At 39.7% G+C, this 22,154-nt stretch overlaps 1 protein-coding gene across 7 annotated transcripts in view; it reads right to left on the bottom strand.

Annotated features, from left to right (window-relative positions):
• Positions 1-22,154, bottom strand: part of NYAP2 (neuronal tyrosine-phosphorylated phosphoinositide-3-kinase adaptor 2) — a 382,953-nt gene that overhangs the window by 154,785 nt on the left and 206,014 nt on the right. For all 7 annotated transcript variants that reach the window (XM_078329186.1, XM_008999586.4, XM_035305903.3 and 4 more), the window contains one exon: positions 10,425-10,634. In XM_078329186.1, coding sequence (XP_078185312.1) covers positions 10,425-10,634 — 210 coding nt within the window. The remainder of the gene's footprint in view (positions 1-10,424; positions 10,635-22,154) is intronic.

Below are 22,154 nucleotides of genomic sequence, written 5' to 3'. Positions count from 1 at the left end.
TAATTATCTTCTATTATGTTGCAATTAGCCTTTTGCATTTTGTACCCTGTTTATTTGCATTCAAATTCTATAAAGAGACGCTTTGACCATTTCAAATAGTTAACCCCCTCCCATTTCTCTTTTTCTGGTTGTTTCTCAAAGCCATATTACCAGTATCAGGAGAAATCCAAATAAAACTTTCTCTGATAAACACACATTCTAGCCAGCAGAAGTCATAGTTTTCTACAGAGAAATAAAAGTGGGACTCTTGGGGATACAGCTTACAGTACTCTCCAAGGCCCCTCCAAATGAGAATTCTGTTACGCCTTTACTCCTCGAATTCAGAAAGGGAGAGTTACACTGCAGAGTGAGAAAACAGTGAACAGAACCAGGCAGCAGGACCTGGCAAGTGTTCCCTGGGGAAGTCACCAGGCACCCAATTAGAACTGGGAAGAAGAGCAGATGTGGAGAATTGTCTTCTGGCGCATGATCCAACTACACAGAACGATAGCTTTGAGGGTCGTAGCTGTGGAAGTTCACAGCTGCCTGGGGCTGAAGTAGAGCCAAGCAGGAAGTTAGTTCACAGCCTACAGCAAAGTCCAAATTACAATGAACACCCGAACTCCACCAGATTGGTTTGTTGTTGTAGCATAATAAAAATGGATGTAACAGAGAACTCACACTGCTTATCAACTCCCACTCCCTAAACTGTGAAAACATGGTGGTTCTACACAATAAATACTTCCTAAAGTGAGATGGTGAAGGAAAATGTGGGCCAGCAGTCTCATTTTTCACTTTAACTTTTTGTTTGTCAATGAGCATTCTTTACTTTCCTGTTATTGTACTACTATACTATTATCTAATAATAATGAAGCATTTTCCCTTGGACGAAAAATGGCAAAAATCAAACAGACCATGGTATCGGTGTCACGCCACACCCAAACTCAGTGACTTAAAATGACACTGATTTAGTTTTGTTCATGAGTCAATGGGTCTGTTGGGTGGATTTTCTGGTCTCAGCCAGGCTCACTCATGCATCTGTAGTCAATTGTGGGTCAAGTAGGTGGTTCTGGTATTCCATGCTGTGTTTTCTCCCATTTTGGGGGGCTCGTCTTTATTGCATTTCATCCTCCAACAAGCTAGTCCAGGCTTGTTCACATGGTGGTGACAGGGTTGGAAAAGAGCCATGGAAACATTCACAGTTCATGAAGTCAAGGCTCAGAAATGACACACAGTCACTTCCATCTCACTCTATTGATCAGTGCAAGACTCAAGGCCAGTCCAGACTTAAGGGATGCAAAATAGACTTTACTTCCTGATAAAGCCCTATAAAAGGACATTGCCAAGGTCATGAATACAGGGAGAGGGGAGTAATTAGGACTGTTAGGAGCAATGTTGGCATCCCGAAAGAGCTGGGCCACATGAAGAAATGAAAGAGAGAAAAGGAGATACAGCTTAGAAATTATGTGGATATATTAAAAAGTTGAATATTAACCAGGTTCTAAAAGCAAACAGGTTTTATCCACACTCCTGAGTGAGCTGCAGGGAACACTCCATCCTCTCTTATTTGCCTGGCTCCTACTCATCACGCTAGTGTCAAATTTAGCCTCACGTTCTCCAGGAAGCTTGTTTGAATGGCCTTCTCTTTAGCCAGTTGTGCTTGGCTTACTCATAGCACTCAGTATTTTCCCCTCATAGCATTTGGGCTAATTGGTTGTTTTATTTTCTGCTTTACCTGCTAGACTACAAGTCTAGGGTATATTATATATATATATATATATATATATATATCCCTGGCCTCCCCACCTCCTGCACACCACAAAGTAGATGTTGAAGAAATTTTAGTTAGAAAATAAACACAAAGAGAATAAATGACTAAAGGAATAGATGAATGAATCTCAAGCTGGATATTTATGAAAGAAGATGCATACATTTGCAGACATCAGTGTTTTCTTGTGATTCCCACATCCTTGACAACTTGGTTTTAAATCCCCTTCATTGTTACTAAGCAGAGCAGAAGCAGTGCGAGAGATTACAATTACTTCTCTGACAACTGTGTAGAATGCAGCAACCAAGTCTTAAGGCCTGGCCTCATTCTTTCTCCAAATTCCATCTATAAATGCAGACTCAAGGAAATCCAAAAATGATCATCAGCTGGCTTCAAATCTTTGTCGAAAAAGTAAATGAGGCGTACATTGTTGCACTAATAGTAGCCTCATAACCACTTACATTATGTTTTGCTAAAGAAATATCATATTTGCAATGTGCTGATCTTTCAGAAGAGAGCATCAAGTCTTAGTCCTAGAAAAAGACAGGTATTTTTCCAGTAAAAGTGAAAGGAAACAGAATAAACCTTTGTCTGCTAGCTACTATAAACCAGCTTTGTACCAAGCATTTCATTGCATTTTTAAATATAATCTTCATCATAACTACACAGTGAGATTTACATTATCTCTTCTGTAATGACAGAGAAAGTGGGTCACAGCAGTGTTTTGAAATTTCATCAAATAATTGACACCAAAATATTAATTTATTAATATTGTTGCCAAGTATGATTTACTTACACACTAAAAAAAGAAAACGATGTTGATTTATTAGGGTCTACCATGAACGGCCGTCATGAGTACTGTTCTGCAGTTCCTAGTCCTGTCGCCAAATTGTGTGTGGCTTGCCTCTTTGTCACCTCTCTAAACTTGTGTGCATGGGAGTCTACTTGGATATAAAGGCTGAAGCCTAAATGGCTTCGCATTATTGCTTTCAGGAAGTTTATCAGCAGAGTTAGCCAGTCATTTCAATGTTATCAAGTAAAGTACAGGAAATACGTTTTAGAATTTCAAGAGAAAATCATCTTTCTTATAAATCAACTGATAAAAATTCAGTATCCTAAGACTGCTCTTGAGTTCAATTGCAGTTCCATTCCTGAATCGCAGCTCTGTTGCTTACTGTAAATGGTTCCCATTTTGCTACATCTTCCCAGGTCTCCATTTTTGAGCCTTTGAATAACCCCTTAAGGTCTTTGTGATCTCTTCAATCTTTAAAGTAGTGACCAGAAGAAGAATTACGGCTGCAAGAATTACGGTCTTGTGAACCATGGTTTGGGTGTGTCAAGCGTCATGTTGGAGCCAGAGCTCTCACTGTCTTCAATAAAATAGAATCAGGATTTGAATCTAGATTTGCAGGTTGCCTAACCATTTGGTGTTCAACCACTACATTATACCTTATGCAGGCATTTAAAACTAGTATGGAATTTACAAACACGGTATGCAAGAAATGGGACTTTTTTGTTTTCTTTAAATGAAATTAAATTCACATCTGTTTTTCACTTTTCTGAATTAGTATGTACAAGACTCCTCTTGCATATGAAAGACGGAATCATAAATGATGAAAAAATGCTTCCCTACAATGGGTCATGAAGTCCCAGAACTGTTCTGCAGAGCAGAATATATAATAAGGTCCTCCTAGTCTTTAGCTCATACTGGTTGTCACAGCGGGGTCTATTGTTCAAATACAAAGTGCCCTTTGAAGTACAGAATTTCAAATTTTGAAGGTTAGAACCATGGTGCATAAAGTCCAGCCTACGCTAACTCTACCCCACCCAACTTTTAGAGGTCGTGCCACTTTGCAATTGTGCTATGAAGGATTAGGCTGCTAGTCCTCACTATTCATGGAATTCTAAACCTCTGCTCCTTTTTTAGTGCTAAGGAATTCTCCCTCCCTTCTCTGACCATCAGAGGCTGCATGCCTCTCTCTTATCAGTGTTCCTGTTGCTACCATTTCCTTGTCCAGGAGCAGCATCTTCTGGAAAATAAAAGCCAAGTAGGGCAAAGCATCTACTGGGACCTGCTGCTTCCGGTAGAAAGCAGCTTCTCTGTGCCACAGGGTCAAATTCATGCTTCCACCTAATGGTCACTGATTGATTCTGCAAACCAGAAAATGCAAGTGCGGGGTCTTCAGGTCTTACCCAGCTAAAGAAAGTGAATTATTCTACTCACTGTTTTCTAAAAATTGAACTACATTTGAAAGTTGGGAGATTTCACATGATAGCAGTTAGATCCGGAAACCTTGGGCAAGCCTTTCTCACGGCAGCGTCAGCTGGTACTGAGTAGCTTTTGTCCACTTGGAGTGCCTCTGAGCTTTCCAGGTCACCTGCATTTCCATCATTGAGTCTGAAGGTGCATCAGCTTGCAATAGATTTTCCTTGTAATGGAGAAATATTTCTCCTTAGCAATGCTTCTAGCAAATGTGGAAATATAAAACTTAGAACAAAAGGGCTTCAATTTTCAAGAAAAGTGGAAAAAACATTTTCCTTTGTGGGAGTGTAGTACATTTCTATGTGCTTCATGTATAAGCAAAACACATGAAGGAAAGCATCATTCCTGCTTCACTTGCTCATGATACCTGTCTGTTCTGAAGGCATCTCAATTAGCATCTCATCTTGAATCTTTTCAGAACACCAGAAACACAGAAAGTTGAACATACAGAAGCTGAGTTTTTTTATAATAACAGTTGATCCTTCCCTTCATAGTGTTTTCATTATTCTTTAGATTTAAATCCACTGTGAACCCTGTGTGTCTGTATATGTTTGTGTGCACATGTGGGTATGAAACCACTTTGCTCATAAGCCAGGGACTGAATTTACTTCCAAAAACATTCTGTCAGTGTGACCTGGCAGGGCCAAGCTAGGTCAGGTGTGTCTCTTCACCTTTTTCATCCCATATGGAAAATTCTCTTTCCACTCAATTGATAATTGCAATGCTTTATAAGAAGATCTGGAATAATCCTGGTTTAAGACTCCACATCTCCCATTAATCTCTCCATCATGTTTCAAGCCTACACTAATTAATTGTTCTCTGAATGATTTTAAATGTATAGTAAGCAGTAGATAATAATGAAAATAATACATTTAATTATAATCTAATTAATTTGTGTTCAGTAGCTCTGTGTCATAAAGAAGCATAATAAAATCTTTGAGTGCCAGAGATTATATTTTACATAACCTATGGGGAGTAGGTGTGTGTGTCCCCAGTAACCATAACGGAGTCAGATACAAGCTGCGTAGAAACTATTTGTTAATGGATTCAGTGGTTGAAATCTGAGTTTTTGTTAATACTGTACATACTTATATAATCTCACTCTTTCCTATTATGTTCGTGAGCACTTGGGTCCCAGTTCTCCACTGCCTTCAAGAATCTTCCTCTGGGGCATCTCTGATTTACTAAACAACGGTGACTTTAATAAAGTACCCCAGCAACCAGTGGTAATGTTAATTAGAATTGAGATCTCCTGACACATTTGCTTTACTTCAGCAATTCCTTCATTCCTCAAAAGAGCTGTTAAGAACAACCATTTCAAGTGGCTAAACTACTTTTGGTAAAGCAATAGCCTGTGACTGGTGGAAGTTTTCATGTATATCAGTGTGGAGCGGAGACAGAGAGAGACAGAGGTAGAAGCAGAAAGTTGACAGAGGCAGGAGGACTTTATAAGTAGAATCTTCTTTACTCTCTAGTGTAAGGTATGGAGTTGAGTACTTAGGGGCAAGGAGATAATAATGATGAGGAAGCATAAAGAGAAGAATGAGAAACAGTTAATACTGACTCATTGTCTTCTGTTCCAAAACAGAAAGTCGAAAATGCACTCTTCACGTAGCTATTTGCTTATTTCGGACAAAGACTAGCTCACTGATGAGTATTCAAGTAATGGATAGTTTGTTTAAAACACCAAAGTTGGCCAGTGTGGTGGCTCACGCCTATAATCCCAGCACTTTGGGAGGCCGCTTAGGCAGGTGGAACACCTGAGGTCAGGAGTTCGAGACCGGCCTGGCCAATGTGGTGAAACTCCATCTCTACAAAAAATACAAAAATTAGCCAGACTGATAGCAGGCATCTGCAATCCCAGCTACTTGGGAGGCTGAGGAAGGAGAATTGCTTGAATCTGAGATGTGGAGGCTGCAGTGAGCTGAGATGGTGCCATTGCACTCCAGCCTGGGTGACAGAGCGAGACTCTGTCTTCAAAAAACAAAACAAAAAAAACTGCAAAAGGTGAGTGTGAAATTCAGATACTCTATGCATTTTTGCCAATGGAACTATGGCATTTTCTAGTTCAGAACTGGCACTGTTTAGGTGCTTTCTCTTCAGAAAAATAAAAAGCTAACCATGCAACATTTTTCCCTTTCTTCTTTTCTTTCCTAAAATGTAGTAGAAGGGTAGACTAGAAGTTCGAGTAATGGTATCATTAATTAGAGTTTTGCTTTCACATAAGCCTCTGGCTTGCACTGATGTTGTCTGTAACTCTACACTTGCCCCTCTGTTTTGCATTTTTCCTAATATAAATACAACCATCTTATTATTTAAAACTTAACAGAATTTCTTTCTTCTTTCATCTTTGTCTACCTCCTTCATAATCTGAGGTAAAGAATCTGAGGGACTAAAAATATGTGTGTCATTTCTTCTGGTCAGTAGACAATTTCCTGCTCTACAAACAGCTAAAAAACTCCAGAGGGCAGATTTTACATGCTGTAAACTGAAAGAGATTGCTTCAGGGATTTGATGTGGAAGAAAGGAAAGTGTGGTATAAATTCTGTTTACACTCTGAATTTATTAGAATATTTATATCAAAGTGTAAAGACACTGTAAGGTACATGTTTATCAATTTATATGTAACTTACTACGTGTTCAAAGAAGTTGAATTATGGACTATCTGTTTCATTTCTATGTATCTCACAGGTTCTTCTTTTGCCCACAATGAAATGTTTGGATTCCCCACGGTGTCATCTGAGTTCCTGCTCTCCTTGTTTAGACTCATCCAGCCTTACTGTTCTAACCATGCCAAAGGAGTCTACTCTAGGTCTCAAATCCACATCTCTCTAGCTACAGATCTATAATTCCAACTATCTACTGGCTTCTCAATTTGATGTCCTAGAGCATTTCTAACTTAACATAGTCTAACATAGGCAACATAGAAGTCCTGACTTTCCCTCGTAAGCCTTGCTTCACATCTCACATTGACTGTCTCTACCTCAGTAAATGACTTCCCAAATACCCACATTTAAAGCCACAGAGTCGTCACTGGGTGTTCTATGATATAAACGGAATTACATTATCCCTATCTTTAAAAAATAGTAAATAACTACAAAATATTCACCGCATAAAGTTAAAAACCTAATTACAATATGGCAAACACCATCTATTCCTTAAACAACATAATTTCCCCTGTATTCCTGCTAATAGACTGTTCACTTCCAAAAGGAAGGCAAAGGACGCTTGATTAAGAAGAAAAATAGCTCTCTGAAAGCCCATGGAAACTGCATTCTCCTTCACTCAGAGATTGGACCAGAGAAGATGTTTCCCAGTTCTGACCAATTAGATGAACTGAGAGTCTTCTGAAGTATGATGCCCAGAACTATGTAGTCCATCAGCTTTGTCATCATAAAAGCAATCATCAAGGGTAAGAGAACAGAAGAATTGAAGGATACAAAGTTCCTGGGTCCTTGACATCCCTGAGCAGCTGCAAAACACCTGGAACTGACTATCTGGGTGCTTGATGCAATGGGTACAAACAAAGGCTACTATTGCTTAAGCCTCTGATCATTTATACTTCATAGCTGAAAGGCTTTCTAGTTAATAACAAGGCCCTACAGGATTTTAGCTATCTTGTCACCACCTGCCTTTGCAATTTCTTCAATCTTCCCCATCCTTTATTCCAAATACGCTTTGTTCCATCCCATAGACTTTTAGGTTTTTATCTAGAAGGCAGGTTTTTTTCTTCATCTTCCTGGTGAGCAAGTCTTTGTTTCAAGTTCTAGTTCATATATTACTTCTCCAAGCAAATATTATTTTATCCACCGAAACTCCCCCGATTATTGCTACTAAAATCACATTGTCCCAGGAAGAACTGACTAATGTCTCTTCAGCTGTGATTTGGATATGGCTTGTTTCCACCAATACTCCTGTGGAAATCTCATCCCAATGCAGCAATATTGGGAGGAGGGGCCTAGTGGGAGGTGTCTGGGTCGTGGTGGTGAATCCTCATAAACAGCTTGCTGCTCTTTTTGAGGTTAAGTGAGTTCTCACTTCGGTGAGCCTAGAGTAGTTCTTAAGAGAGTCAGTTCTTATGAAGCCAGATGCCTCTTGAGTTTTGCCTCTTCACACATATCCAGTTCCCCTTGGAATTTCCACCACATTTTGACCCAGCACAGAATCTCTAACCTCATGGAGAACAGAAGCCAGCTCCATGCTTCTTGAGCTTCCCAGCCTGCAGAACCATGAGCCAAATATAACTATTTTCTTTATAAATTACCCAGTCTCGTGTATTCTCTTTATAAATTACCCAGCCTTGTGTTCCCAGCGACACAGAATGGATTAAAACATCTTCTGTTTCCCATAGTATTCATAGTTTTATGTAACACATGTGATTTTATGTGTCAATTTGACTGGGTTAAGGAATGCCCAGATAGCTAGGAAAACATTATTTCTGGGTGTATTTGTAAGGGTGTTTCTGGAAGAGACTAGTATCTGAATCAGGATGCTATGTAAAGGAAATCATCCTTACCAAGGTGGGTGGGCTTCATCCAATTTGTTGAGGATTCGGATATAATGGAAAGGAGAATAAAGGGCAAATTTACTGTCTCTTCTTGAGCTGGGACATCCACCTTCTCTTGCACTTGGACATCTGCATTCTGGCTTTTGGAATTTTTGCCTCAGATTGGGTCTTACACCATTGACTCCCCTAGTTCTCAGGCCTTTGAGCTTGGAATAGAACTTTACCATTTTCTTTCCTGAACCTACAGCTTGTAGAAAGCAGATAATGAGACTTTCAGTCTCCATAATTATGGGAACCAATCCCTCATCATAAGTCTCTCTCTTTCCCCTCCCCTCTCTGTATATATCTTATTGCTTCTGTTTCTCTAGGGAACCTTGACTGAAACACACAGTATAGTGCAGTTATCTATTTGTCTGTCTTGCTCTAGACTTTGAGAACTTAAATGTAAGGATATCTTTTTTGTCATTGTACTCTCAGATCATAGAACAGTGACCATAACATAAGAGAAACCCAGAGAATACTTCTAGTTTGTATAAAATATATATCTAGTCATAAGAGAAGTATATATTGTTCACATGTTTCAGATAGAACTGGTACAAATTTTGGTAGTTATTTAAAAACTACTAATGAGTCTCAAACCAGTCATAGGACCCAATTAAATAGTGATGTCAAAGTTTTCTGGGGAAGTGACATTTTTCCCACAAAAAAGCGATGCTCTATCTTTCTTTCTTTTTGTGACAAAATGCACAAATATCTTCTTCTGCTACACCTATAGCAATTTATACTTCACTATCAAAAATACATTTTGAAATATCTGTTAAATTCATATGGTGTTCCTTCAGCCAGATTTTAACTCATGCTTTAGAGCTGGTTATCCACATATATGCTATGACTCTACCACCAAAGCTTCAAGTTACATGTTAAGTCTGGGAAAGCTAGCACTTTGCTCCTGCCGGGGTATTGTCCCAGAAAGATCCATCAGCATTGCAGAGAGTATTCATCCTGTTCCAATTTTAACTTGTGTGTAACTGTCTGAGGGACCACAATTCATGTAAATTGCTTTCTAAGATGAGGATCAGAGCTGAAAAGAATATTAAAGGATTGGTCTTTTCTTTGGAACTCCAACATTCTTAAGAAATAGAAACCTGAAACTACAGGAGGTTCCTTGATTATTTGTTGTTTATTTCCATTGACAACTGTCTGTGAGTCTAACACATAGATTAATAAGTTCAAAGGAAACATATGCTGTTTTTAAAAAAGTTGATGTTGAATAAAATGTACCTGTTAACCATGTAAAATATCATTGCAGATTTTAATTTTAACTTGTGACATTTAAAGGTACATTAGATTAAAACTTTTACATTTCCTTTGACTTAGATTTGGGAATTTAGTGCTATTCCTGATGCCCAGTTATCATCTGCAGCTCACCATTTCAGATGCCTCCTGATATCTACTTTCTTTACGGCTTTCAGATTATCTTCGTTACATTCCTGTTCTCAATTTTACTTTGAGTTCATTTTTTACCAGTTGCTTAAAATATTTTATGAAGCAAAGGAAGCATAAATTCTAAATTACTCAAACTTCACAAGTTAAAACTGCTTTAGATGAGGCCTTTAGATATTTTCAAAGAAATTTAGTACAAAATTGTTTAAGTTGTCAAGGCTGCTGTCTTGCACAGCTCCAAGAAGCACCGTTCAGGTATCTATCATCTCTGTGAATAGTTGTACCATTGCGTGGTACCATATATTGTTATGTCCCTTTATGTAACCTATGCGAATGGCTACTTGTGTTGCCTTTCTGAGTGGACACAGAGATATCTGTGGTGATAGTTCTGTAAGTGATACCATGGGAAAGTAGTTTCTAGAGACAGGAGGAATTACCATCTGGGAGATCATAATCCATCTTACCTGAACTGTGGTTTCCTGCCAACAAGGTGGGGCTCACAGAACATCTTCCCATTCGACTGGTAACCACAGGTGGCCCTGGTGTTCCATCCCATTCCTGAGCTTTGACAGGCTCTCTGGAGGAAGACGCCCCATAGTGGCCTCTTTCCTTGTTGTCCAACTTTGGTAATGGCTCTGTGCTGTGGCTTCGGACTTTCAGTTCCTCTGTCGATTCTGTGTAGTAACCAGAATTATAGTCTGTTAAACAAAAGTAAAGTTCTTCCCAAATTGCTTTTAAAAAATTGCTGTGATTTCCTAAAATTGTCTCAATAGGTTGTTGGACACTCAGACTTGGAGACTCCAACATTTAAATATAATAGACACATAGACTCCACGGGGCCCTTTTTCTGAGTTGTGTAGGTTGGTATCTCTGGGAATTACAGTTTTCTTTCTCTTCAAGAGAGTACCTCAATGAATCTTTGGTAACTCCTCCCTTGTGCTCATCTTTGAGTATACTTACTAAAAAACACTTCACACTCACTCTCTTTACTTTTGCGTCTTTATAAAAACTCAGCCAAACCACTCTATCCAATCTGCTCCTGATAACATTACCTAGTGCCTTTTACTCGACAAATTTCTAAGCCTGTTTCTTCAGCCATTCGACAGCTCTTTGATTACTCACTCGTTTACATCTTCAGCTCTCTTGGCTTTGCGGATGGTCCATCTTCCTGTGTTGTGTTCTATAACACCTTTCCTTTGTCATTTGTATAATCTCATCCTTCATTCATCCCCGGCACATTGGTCATTTCCCAGGTGCTAGCTTAGCCACCGTGCTTCTCACTCTACATATGTTCCTTCTGTGATTTTTATCCTCTGGGATTCAGCTAGCAATTATCTAATTCTTAGTGATTTCTAAATATTTTATCAGATGTCTGGACCATTCTTTTTATCCTTAGATTCATTTATCCAAATGCCTGCTGGATGAATCCATCTGGAGTCCCCATAAGTAACACAGATTGAACATTTCAGATACTGAACTGATAATTTCTTATTAAACTGCTCATTCTTTATGTCCAACCGACTGTCCAAGCTAGAAGTTTGTCTCTCCCTTTCTTTAAGTGCTACTCCCCAAATCCATTAGTCAGAAGATTCTGTAGATTTTATTTCTGGATGTCTTGCTTTCCCTTCTTTTCCACTTTGTTTCATGTCTGCCTCAACTGCTCTGGTTCAGCTCTAATCCTCTCACTTGAATTACTGCAACTTGTCTCTGACTCTATCCTTGACTCCTCAAAATATAAGCTCCTTATACTGCCAAAATGATCTGTTGAAAATGCAAATCTGATCATAATGTAACCCTGAATGAAATGCTTCCAGAAGTCCCCTGTTGCCCATAGGATGTCTAAGCTCTTTAATATCATCGGCAAGAATCTCCGTCTTCCTGTTCTTTCCTTCTCTAGTTCTGTGGTTCCCTGCTGACTTCCCTGTATTACATTGGTTATAGGTTCTTCCTCCCTACTCCACCCTCAATAAAAACAATGCTGTTTTCTACAGCTGTTACCTGCCCTACTTTGAATGCCCTGATGTCTTGTCTTTCTTTGCTTAACTAACTCTACTCAGTCCTGGTTACTCAATTTAAGTATCCTCTGAAGCCCTCCCCTCCATACCATAGCTCTTGCAGGGTCCTGGTCAGCTCTGCACTGACCTTGCTCTTATATGAAATTTCTATGCATCTGCTCTTCCCAAAAGACCTTGAGTAATTTTAAGGCAGGTATTAGGTTTTGTTTGCTTTGTATTTTTTTTTAAGTGGTTGAACCCCACCACCTAACATATTGCTCAATGAATTTTTAATTTAATTTATTTATATTACAGATTTCTCAACTCTTCACACATCTTTCTAATCTGTGTAGGCAACATAACATTCCTAATGGGACTAAAAAATCAAGTGATAATAAGTGTATTAAAATGGCATGGAGCCAATAGTATTTTCAAAAATCTGATCATCTAATGATTACAAGTTGTAAAATTCAGTAGGTTAAAGGTTTAATTCAAACAAGGCATTTAAAAAAATAACAGAAATGATTAAAACATCTGAATTTGGGGGCTGTTTACACTTGGGTTAAAATCCTTATCAACTTTCAGCAGTGAGATAACACAAATGTCACACTTTGGTTCACTATTATCTGAATCTATGGAACACATATAGAACAGGTTGCCATATAATGAACAGTTGGGTCAGGAATCTCAGAGGCCTCAGCTTTGCATCTCTGGATGTGACCCATGTGATAGAGCATTTGGTTTCACCTCTTGGGGAGCCTAAATTTTCTTACCTACAAAACTAAACTATACCCCCTAACTTACTTGGTTTTATTTGAAAAATCTGATAACATTCTACTGTTTAAAAATTGTTTGAAAGCTAAAGCCACTTCCTGACTACAGGTTTTGGTTTTTTTACTTTTCTTTTCTCTCTCTCTCTCTCTCTTTTTTTTTTTATTTGAGACAAGGTCTTCCTCTGTCACCTGGGCTGCAGTGCAGTGCCATGATTATAGTTCACTGCAGCCTCAACCTCCTGGACTCTGGACTCAAGAGATTCTCCTGCCTCAGCCTCTTGAGTAGCCAGGACCACAGGTGCACCGCCACATTCAGCTAACTTTTTACATTTTTAGTAGAGAAAGGGTTTTACTATGTTGTCCAGGCTGGTCTTGAACTCCTGGCTTATGCTATCCTCCTGCTCCACCTCCCAAAGTGCTGGGATTTTAGGCAGGAGCCACTGCATGTGGCTGGCCTTCATTATTTTTTTTTTTTAGTGTATCTTTTCTGATAAAAGCTCTATTTTTAATTGTATGTAAATACCTTTATCCACCTTCATTTGAAAAATATAACAGTCGTTTATTAAGCTCTTTGAAGATACCCTTACATTCTCCTTTGATTTTTTTCCTTGAGAAATCAGCGGATGATATTGTTGTCATTCCTTTACTCTTTTTTTCTCTGTTTTTAAGATTTTTCTCTGTCTTTGACTGCAAGTGCATTATGAGATCCTCTAGCTCAGGGGTTGGCAAACCACGATCCACAAGTAAAATCCAGCGTGCCACCTGTTTTTGTGAATAAAGTTTTACTGGCACACAGCCACACTCATTTGTTCAAAAAAAAAAAAAAAAAAAAAAAAGAAAGCTAAAGCCCATTCAAAATTGCCACACACATAAAAAGTAATATTCAGTTAAATATAGTCTCTTGGACTTTATAAGTTTAATTTTTCTATATTAGACTAGATAATCATTAAGAGTCTTATACAAATGGAAAATCACCAGATCACATTTAGAAACAGAACTCTAGCCTAGTATCTACAGTAACTAGCTTGGGAAGTCAACCATACGAGGTACCAGGCATTCCTGTGGAGAGCAGAACCTGATCTCTAGGAACTAATCCTAAAAGTTAAACAACCACCCATGTAAAAATCGGCCCCAGTCAAGACTTGAGTGACAACTCAGCTTCCCCAATTTTTGCCCCAGCTTCCAAATTAGGGCCAACTGAGGAAAACCAAATATATACCTTTAACCAATCACATAGGATGCCCCGTTTCTAGTTAGCTGATCTCCTTCTTCCCCAAGTTAATAGTCCCTAATCAAGGTACACTTAAAGCCTTTTCATTATTGTTGATAAACAAAAAACTTTAGACAAGCTAAATTTAACTGAGTTTATTTGATAAAAAGAGATGATTCGTGAATTGCGCAGCACCCTGAACAAATTAAGGCTCAGAGATCTCTGCCCAGCAACCTGGTCAGGCAATAGTTACAGAAAGAAAAAAGAAATGACTAATAGAAATATCCTGATTGAGGGCCGGGCACAGGGGCTCACTCCTGTAATCTCAGCACTTTGGGAGTCCAAGGTGGGTGGATCACGAGGTCAAGAAATCGAGACCATCTTGGTCAACATGATGAAACCCCGTCTCTACTAAAAATACAAAATAATAATAATAATAATAATAATAATAAGTTGGGCATGGTGGTGCGTGCCTGTAATCCCAGCTACTCAGGAGGCTGAGGCAGGAGAATTGCCTGAACCCAGGAGGCAGAGGTTGCGGTGAGCTGAGATCGCACCATTGCACGCCAGCCTGGGTAACAAGAGCGAAACTCCGTTTAAAGAAAAAAAAGAAATATCCTGATTGATTACATGTCAGCCTTTGCCTTGTTTGGACACGTTTTGGCAGTCTGCAGTCTGTGATTGGCTGAAAACTCGGCTGCTATATGATTGGCCAAGACTCAGATATTTGTTCCAATAATATACTCTTATGATAAGTTGTAGTTTGTTTACATACTAAGTTAGGTTGCAATTCACTACATATGAAGGCAACTTTAGGCCATATTTAATTGGACATTTTTCCCCCATAAAGCTTTTCTACTCCTCTGCCTGCTTCTGAGTCTTTGCCAAATGCACGCTCTGAATAAATAGCCTTTGCGTGTCTCTTTTGTTTGATCTTCATTTATTTTAACATTGCTATAGTCTCTTCCAGCTCTAAGATGCTATGCAGTTGTGTAAATACACATCATGAAAAATATTATATGAAATTAACTTAAATCAGGAGGGTAGTTCCATAACAGTCTCAGAAAGATTTCAGGTTTTTAAATGGACCTATATATAAACTTGTTTTAGTTATAATGAAATCAAGTATATGAAGTCAATTTTGGAGGTGGGTAATGAACACATATCAGAGATGTATTAATCATTAATGATGAACCAAGTAAGATGATAAAGCTGGTCCAAAGAGCATTTGGAGGAAACTAAGTATTTATAGGCATTTTTAAAAGAATGTTATAATAAAATTGTTAGGTTAGAAATAAAACTGGTTTCAGCTGGGCATGGTGGCTCACGCCTGTAATCCCAACACTTTGGGAGGCCAAGGCAGGTGGTTCACCTGAGGTCCAGAGATCAAAACCAGCCTGACCAACATGGTGAAACCCTATCTCCACTAAAAACACAAAAATTAATCAGGCATAGTGATGGGCACCTGTAATCCCAGCTACTTGGGAGGCTGAGGCATGAGAATCATTTGAACCTGGGAGGTGGCGGTTGCAGTGAGCCGAGATCAAGCCACTGCACTCCAGCCTGGGCGACAGAGTGAGACTTTGTCTAAAAGAAAATAAAAACAAAGAAAAGAAAAGAAAGAAAGCTGGTTAATGTCCTTAAGGCAATAGAATTACAATCTTTAGTGTTATCTTCGACCAAATAGAAACCATTTGCATCTCTAGTTGGGGGCAGGAGGAGGGCAGTTAGATGGTAATCAGTGCTTTGCAGAAAAAGCATGGAAAAAGAATTGAAAGCAGGGGCCAGGTGTAATCGTTCACATCTGTGATCTCAGCACTTTGGGAGGCCAAAACAGGAAAATCATTTGAGCTCAGGAGTTCCAGACCAGTTTGGGCAATACAGAAAGACCCCGTCTCTAGAAAAAAGATGAAATTAGCTGGGCATGGTGGTGCAAGCCTGTGGTCTCAGCTACTTGGGAGGCTGGGAGGATGGCTTGAGGCTTGGGCAGTCGAGGCTGCAAAGAACCGAGATTGTGCCACTCCAATCCAGGCTGGGCAACAGACTGAGACGTCTCAAATAATCATGGTAATAACAACAATTGAAATTAGGAGCTCAAACAGGCATCTGTACACTCGTGTTTATGGTAGTATTATTCACAACAGCCAAAAGGCAAAAGCAACCCAAGTGTGCATCAATGAATGGGTCAACACGATGAGGTACAGGCACACAGTGGGGTATTACTCAGCCTTACAAAAAAAGGAACTCCTGGCACGTGCTAGCATTAAGTGTTTATTGCTACTGGAAGGACATTATGCTAAGTGAAATAAGCCAGTCACAGCAAATCATCATGGCATGTTTATACCTCTGTAACAAACCTGCACATTCTATTCACGCATCCCAGAACTTAATGCGCAATTTAAAAAATTTTTTCCAAAAAATACTGTGGTAGGCCAGGAGCAGTGGCTCACACCTATAATCTCAGTACTGTGGGAGGCCAAGGTAGGCAGAGATCAGCAGATAGAGACCGTCCTGGCCAATATGGCGAAACCCTGTCTCTACTAAAAATACCAAAAAATTAGCTAGGTGTGGTAGCACATGCCTGTAATCCCAGCTACTCGGGAGGCTGAGGCAGGAGAATCGCTTGAACCCAGGAGGTGGAGGTTGCAGTGAGTCAAGACTCTGCCACTGCATTTCAACCTGGGACAGAATGAGACCACCTCTTAAAAAAAAAACCTCTGGTAAAATTTACCATAACATAGTGTTCAATACGTATAACATAAAATTTCCCATCTTAGCGGTTTTTAAGTGTATAGTTGTGTAGTGAAAAGTACATTCACTTTCTTATGCAATCAATCTGCAGGGCTCTTTTTGTCTGGCAAAACTGAAATTCTCGGGACCTACTCAATAATAACTCCTCATTTTCTCCTCTGCTTGGCCCCAAGCAACCACTCCTCTACTTTCTGTTTCTAAGAATTTGACTACATTAGGTATCTCATGTAAGTGGCATCATACAGTATTTGTCTTTTTATGAGAAGGCAATACATTCCCACATAATAATTCAAGTAAGACAATTTAACCAACACTTGGTTTTCAGTGCCCTGAGACAAAAACCAGTATCAGAAAATAACATTATAAACGATTCCCAAGCCGTTTATTCACCGTTTCAAAGAAAATGTAACTCTAGCTTCCAAACATCACAGCCTCAAAGCCTAATGTCCCATCTGCTTCAACCCACCTTCTCTTCCAGATTTTAAACAAACCAGGGAGTGTCACTTAGGTCTCCAGCCTCAACTGAATAAAAGCCTGCAGCTTTGGAACGGAAATTTTGTGCGTGCGTTTTTTTCTTCTTTGTTTTCAAGTACCAGAAGTTAGCCTTCAGTAAATTTTGGCAGGTATATATAGAAAAACTTGAATAAAAGGATTGAAGAAATGGTACTACTCAGACCTGTGCCTATATTCCTTAATAGCTGCCTCCTAAATAGAAAGCAGAGCTGAAAAATCAGTAAGAAAATCATAAATGTATTTTATTTTATGTGCGTGTGCATGTGCATGTGTGTGTGCATGTGCGTGTGCATGTTTGTGTGCGTGTGTGTGTGCATGTGCGTGTGCATGTGTGTGTGCGTGCATGCGTGTGTGCATGTGTGTGTGTGTGCATGTGTGTGTGCATGTATTCAAGAACTGCTTCCTAACCGAAAGTTTTTTTTTTTTTTTTGAGACGGAGTTTCGCTCTTGTTACCCAGGCTGGAGTGCAATGGCGCGATCTCGGCTCACCGCAACCTCCGCCTCCTGGGTTCAGGCAATTCTCCTGCCTCAGCCACCCGAGCAGCTGGGATTACAGGCACGCACCACCGTGCCCAGCTAATTTTTTTGTAATTTTAGTAGAGACGGGGTTTCATCATGTTGACCAAGATGGTCTCGCTCTGTTGACCTCGTGATCCACCCGCCTCGGCCTCCCAAAGTGCTGGGATTACAGGCTTGAGCCACCGCTCCCGGCCCTAAAAGTGTTTTCTAATTCAAATAAATATGTAAATCTTCAAAACAGCTGTTGAAAAGAGACACATTGAAAGTGGACAGTTAGACTCTTGTAATATGTAGTATGTAAGTAAGATATATTGAAAACTCAAGAAAATCTATTCAGAGGAGAAGGACATATTTATCCATATCCATGTATCTCAATGTCTTTTTAAAGTCTGTTGAAAACAAAATTGATTTTAGTAACATAAACTCTCTGGAACAAGATCAATCTTACACACTGTGGTAAAGCTTTTTGTGGAATCCGAGTTATTTTAAGTGTTCACAGTCACAGCCCAGCATGCAGCTCACAGTGCCAGCTCCATAGAATGCACCTATCCTCTATTCAGTGAATGAATGACTGAGTGAATGTTGACTATTGCTCTCAAATCTCATTCTCAAATTGAAATCTGAACTTGAATTAAATTTTTGTTACAAAAATGCACGTATTTTTTTGTATTATATTTGTATTTCAGACTGCTTGTTTTGTATATCATTGTCTTAAATTTGTTGCAGTGTTTAAGCCGAAGAAGTATACAAAAAAATAATAATAATAAGACCAGGAGCCATTCCTTTTTGAGCAAACATTCCCTCCAGGATTCTAATACATCACACCTCATGCAGCTAAACCTAAAGTTTCCCATTTCCTGCCTCTTTATGCTGTCTGTGGGCCTACTTCTGTCTCTCTGGCTTCTTCCCTGTTTCTTTCCCTCTCCATCTGTGCCCTGGATCCTAGCCATCTAGAAAGACTTGGTTAAGACTTGGTTTCCTGGGTCTAATGGCTTTTCCCTCAGGTCTGACCCCATACATTAGTGAGTCAGGTCTGACCCCATACATTAGTGAGTTTTACCAGAATCTCATATTTGCTCTTCCTCATCAATATTGAATCACTCAGTGACAACAGATTACTAAGGATTATTATAAATCCTCACCACCTAAAGATTTCTTTTAAGCTCTAGAGACAAATAAAACAATATAGCATAAATGAGCCTTTGCATATGGCTGTCTGGGGGTGGACACAGCTTGCTAAAACTGACAGCACCATTCTCTCTCTGAACTTGCTCCTCTCCTAGCTAAAAACTCAGGATCTTCAGAGCCAGACAAACTTCCATTTTGCATTTTGGCCATGCCATGTATTTGCTACTTAGCCTTAGTCAAGGTTCCTGAACCCCAATATCCAAATCAGTAAACAAAGATAATAGTAATTGCTGTTATTGCGTTCTTGTGAAGATTAAATGAGATAATCCAATTACAATTCTCACAGGTTCACCAGGAAGAGACTTGACGATCATCTTAAACTACGTCATCCCTCGCACAGAGAGTGCCCACAGCTTAGCAGTGTTGGGATCTGGACAGGAAACAGAAGCATATAATACTTTCCCACACTTTTCTCTAACCACCTTCATGGTTTATTCTTGCCTTCACTTTTCTTCTTTGTATTACAGCAAAAGCCCCTACCTGCCTGTCTGCCTGTCTCCTGTCCTGATCCATTTCCCTTTATTTTCCAATGAAATTACTTCCTGACTCCCCAAGGCCCTTAGAACCAAGGTCCAACACTTTGAGTTAAGACATCAGGTCCTTTCTAAACTACTTTCTGGCAGCTCTCAACATTTCTTTTCCATTACCTATTTTAATTGTGGAGATGATGAGTTGTTTTCTTTATATTTGCTCTTTCTTCAGTGTGACACACCTCTCCTCCAAAGCGAAATGATGAGCTAATTAACCAGGTCTCCTTATTTGGGAATACTTGGCTTGAATGTTATCATTCGGGAAGTCTCCTAATTCCTTTACCTAGTTTCAGTTAAAGCTGTGAGTAAAGGGTTAATATCAGGTGTGGGCCGCCCTCAAGAAAGTGATCGTAGAGCCCGCATTTTGTAGTACTTCCACTTTGGCAATTACAATAATGCGAAGTGTAATGTTGTACCTGTCCTACTGACCATAAGCCCTGATATGCTGATCTGCACCTGGACAGGTGGACTACCAGGTGGCATGAGGACCTTGGGACAATGTCACAAAAGTAAAAGATTTGTGGTGAGCCAAGGCTGCAGCTTTTTGGATCAAGGTGACATGTGGTTGCCTTGGTTCTAATTCCAGCAGTGGTAAGCCCTTGGTGAGGTAGCTGTGTATACGGTAGCTGCTGGGTGTACCTATGAGGTCTAGAGGCAAACTACATTCTGCAACCTAAGTTAACATGTATTACATTAAAACTTTCTGTCATTGCCAGGCCACCCTATGCCTTCCATGGCACATGTCTTGTGCTCTGATGTCACACGTCACTGGCATCTCTTATCACTCCCAGGTGTTGATTTATGTCATGTTGCCCCCACTGGATCACAAGCTTTAGACTAAAGGCTGCATCTTTCACATTTGTACTCAATATCTAATAGAGTCCTCAGTGAGAAATGAAGGGGTGGGATGTATGACTGTATGCACGCTTCACCCAGGATAATAGCTTATTAGTGTTTGCTTCTGGCTCTAGTCCCATCTCTGGCTCACACCCACCTCTCCAATGGTTCCCCACATTGGCCCTATATAGTGAACTTAAACCAATAGCCCTCAATAACTGGAGAACATCAGTTAGTTGCTGTTGTCAGAATTGTCTGTTTATTAAGCCATAAATGTTTCCACAATTACAACTTGTTATTAATAGGCCATAAAAAACAAGCAATTTGCCTGGAAAAATGAGTTTTATTTGGAAGTATGAACAGTCACATCATTTACTTGGGGAAATGTAAGATTCCATTCTCCTTTCTTTCTTTTTTTTTTTTGCAATATTTAAAAGAATTCAACTGTCATTCATTTAATTGCTTCTATGAACATGTAGATGATGCAGATGATTTAGACAAAAAGCTTTTATATGTGGTTTATGACTACAGTGATTTTTTTTTTTTTGACAGAGTTTCACTCTTGTTGCCCAGGCTAGAGTGCAATGATGGGATCTTGGCTCACTGCAACCTCCACCTCCTGGGTTCAAGCGATATTCCTGCCTCAGCCTTCCAAGTGTCTGGGAGACAGAGCCCACCTCCACACCCGGCTAATTTTTTTTTGTGTGTGTATTTTTTTAGTAGAGATGGGGTTTCACCATGTTGGCCAGGCTGGTCTCGAATTCCTTACTTCAAGAGCTCTCAGCCTCCCAAAGTGCTGGGATTACAGGCATGAGCCACTGCTGTGATATTTGAAATGTCACAATCTCACATACAGATCCCTTAGTCACAAAACATGGACTCTGATTGTGCCTGGAAACAGAGAGGCCAAAGGCCTGTTGCTGATGAGCATTGAGCTTCCTTTATATCCTGTGGACATAAAGAAAGCTTCCAAGTTGTTGCCGCGTATTGGCATAATCAACAGCATCAAAGACACTCCATGCTACTCCAACTGCTGAACAATGAAAATAATGAGAAGTGATCAAAGCAGATTAATGAAGCTGAAAATACACCACATTTAAAGCACTAAAGGAGGCACTGAACTAAGTTGCATTATCAGATGGGTATTAGATTCAGTCATCAAATTTTAGAACTAAAAAAGCCTTTGGAAATCACTACTTGCAACAGCTCACTGAAGGTAAGGTGTGTGTGTTTGTCATTACTGAGATGGCTGTTCTGCCTCTCAGAGCATCACTCTGGGGAAGACCAGTTCCTACCTCATGGGAAACCTTGGCTCAATTTTCAGTATCTTTAATTTCTAAAGACCTCTTACACAGAACTCAAGTCGGCTTTCTTTCCAGTGCCACCATTTGTTATAAATCTAGAACTCTCAGTCCACCAGTCACCCTGACCTATATTCTAATTGAATGTCACAGTGCGTTTTAGAATTGTGGTGTCTGGAGCTGATTAGAGCCAGACAGACAGAGAAGTTTACCTACAAGCCCAGGTGTTCTCCAGGCTTCTCACTGCACTTTGATTACTCCATCCTCCAAGTCTATAAGGAAAACAGGGCAAAGGCCCTGTTCCTCCACCACAAAAGAGCATGGAGGAGTGGGGGCATTTTCTTATTTTTTATTATTCTTTGTCTCTTGAGTAAACTCTGTTATTTGGGGTCAGCTATGTCAATTCTTACATCTAAGGGATGCCTTCTCTTCAACTATATAGAGAGAAAGGATAAGAGCTCAGTCATTTGGAGATTCCAAGGTTTTAAATACAATTGGAAAGAAAGCCCAGGTTTGTGTTGAAGCAGGCACACAAGATAAAATGGTGGTTTACAGATAGATGAGGCACACTGCAGTCA

The sequence above is a fragment of the Callithrix jacchus genome, chromosome 6 (genome assembly GCF_049354715.1).
Source record: "Callithrix jacchus isolate 240 chromosome 6, calJac240_pri, whole genome shotgun sequence".
In the NCBI taxonomy this organism is placed as follows: Eukaryota; Metazoa; Chordata; class Mammalia; order Primates; family Cebidae; genus Callithrix; species Callithrix jacchus.
This window is presented reverse-complemented; position numbering and strand designations above follow the sequence as displayed.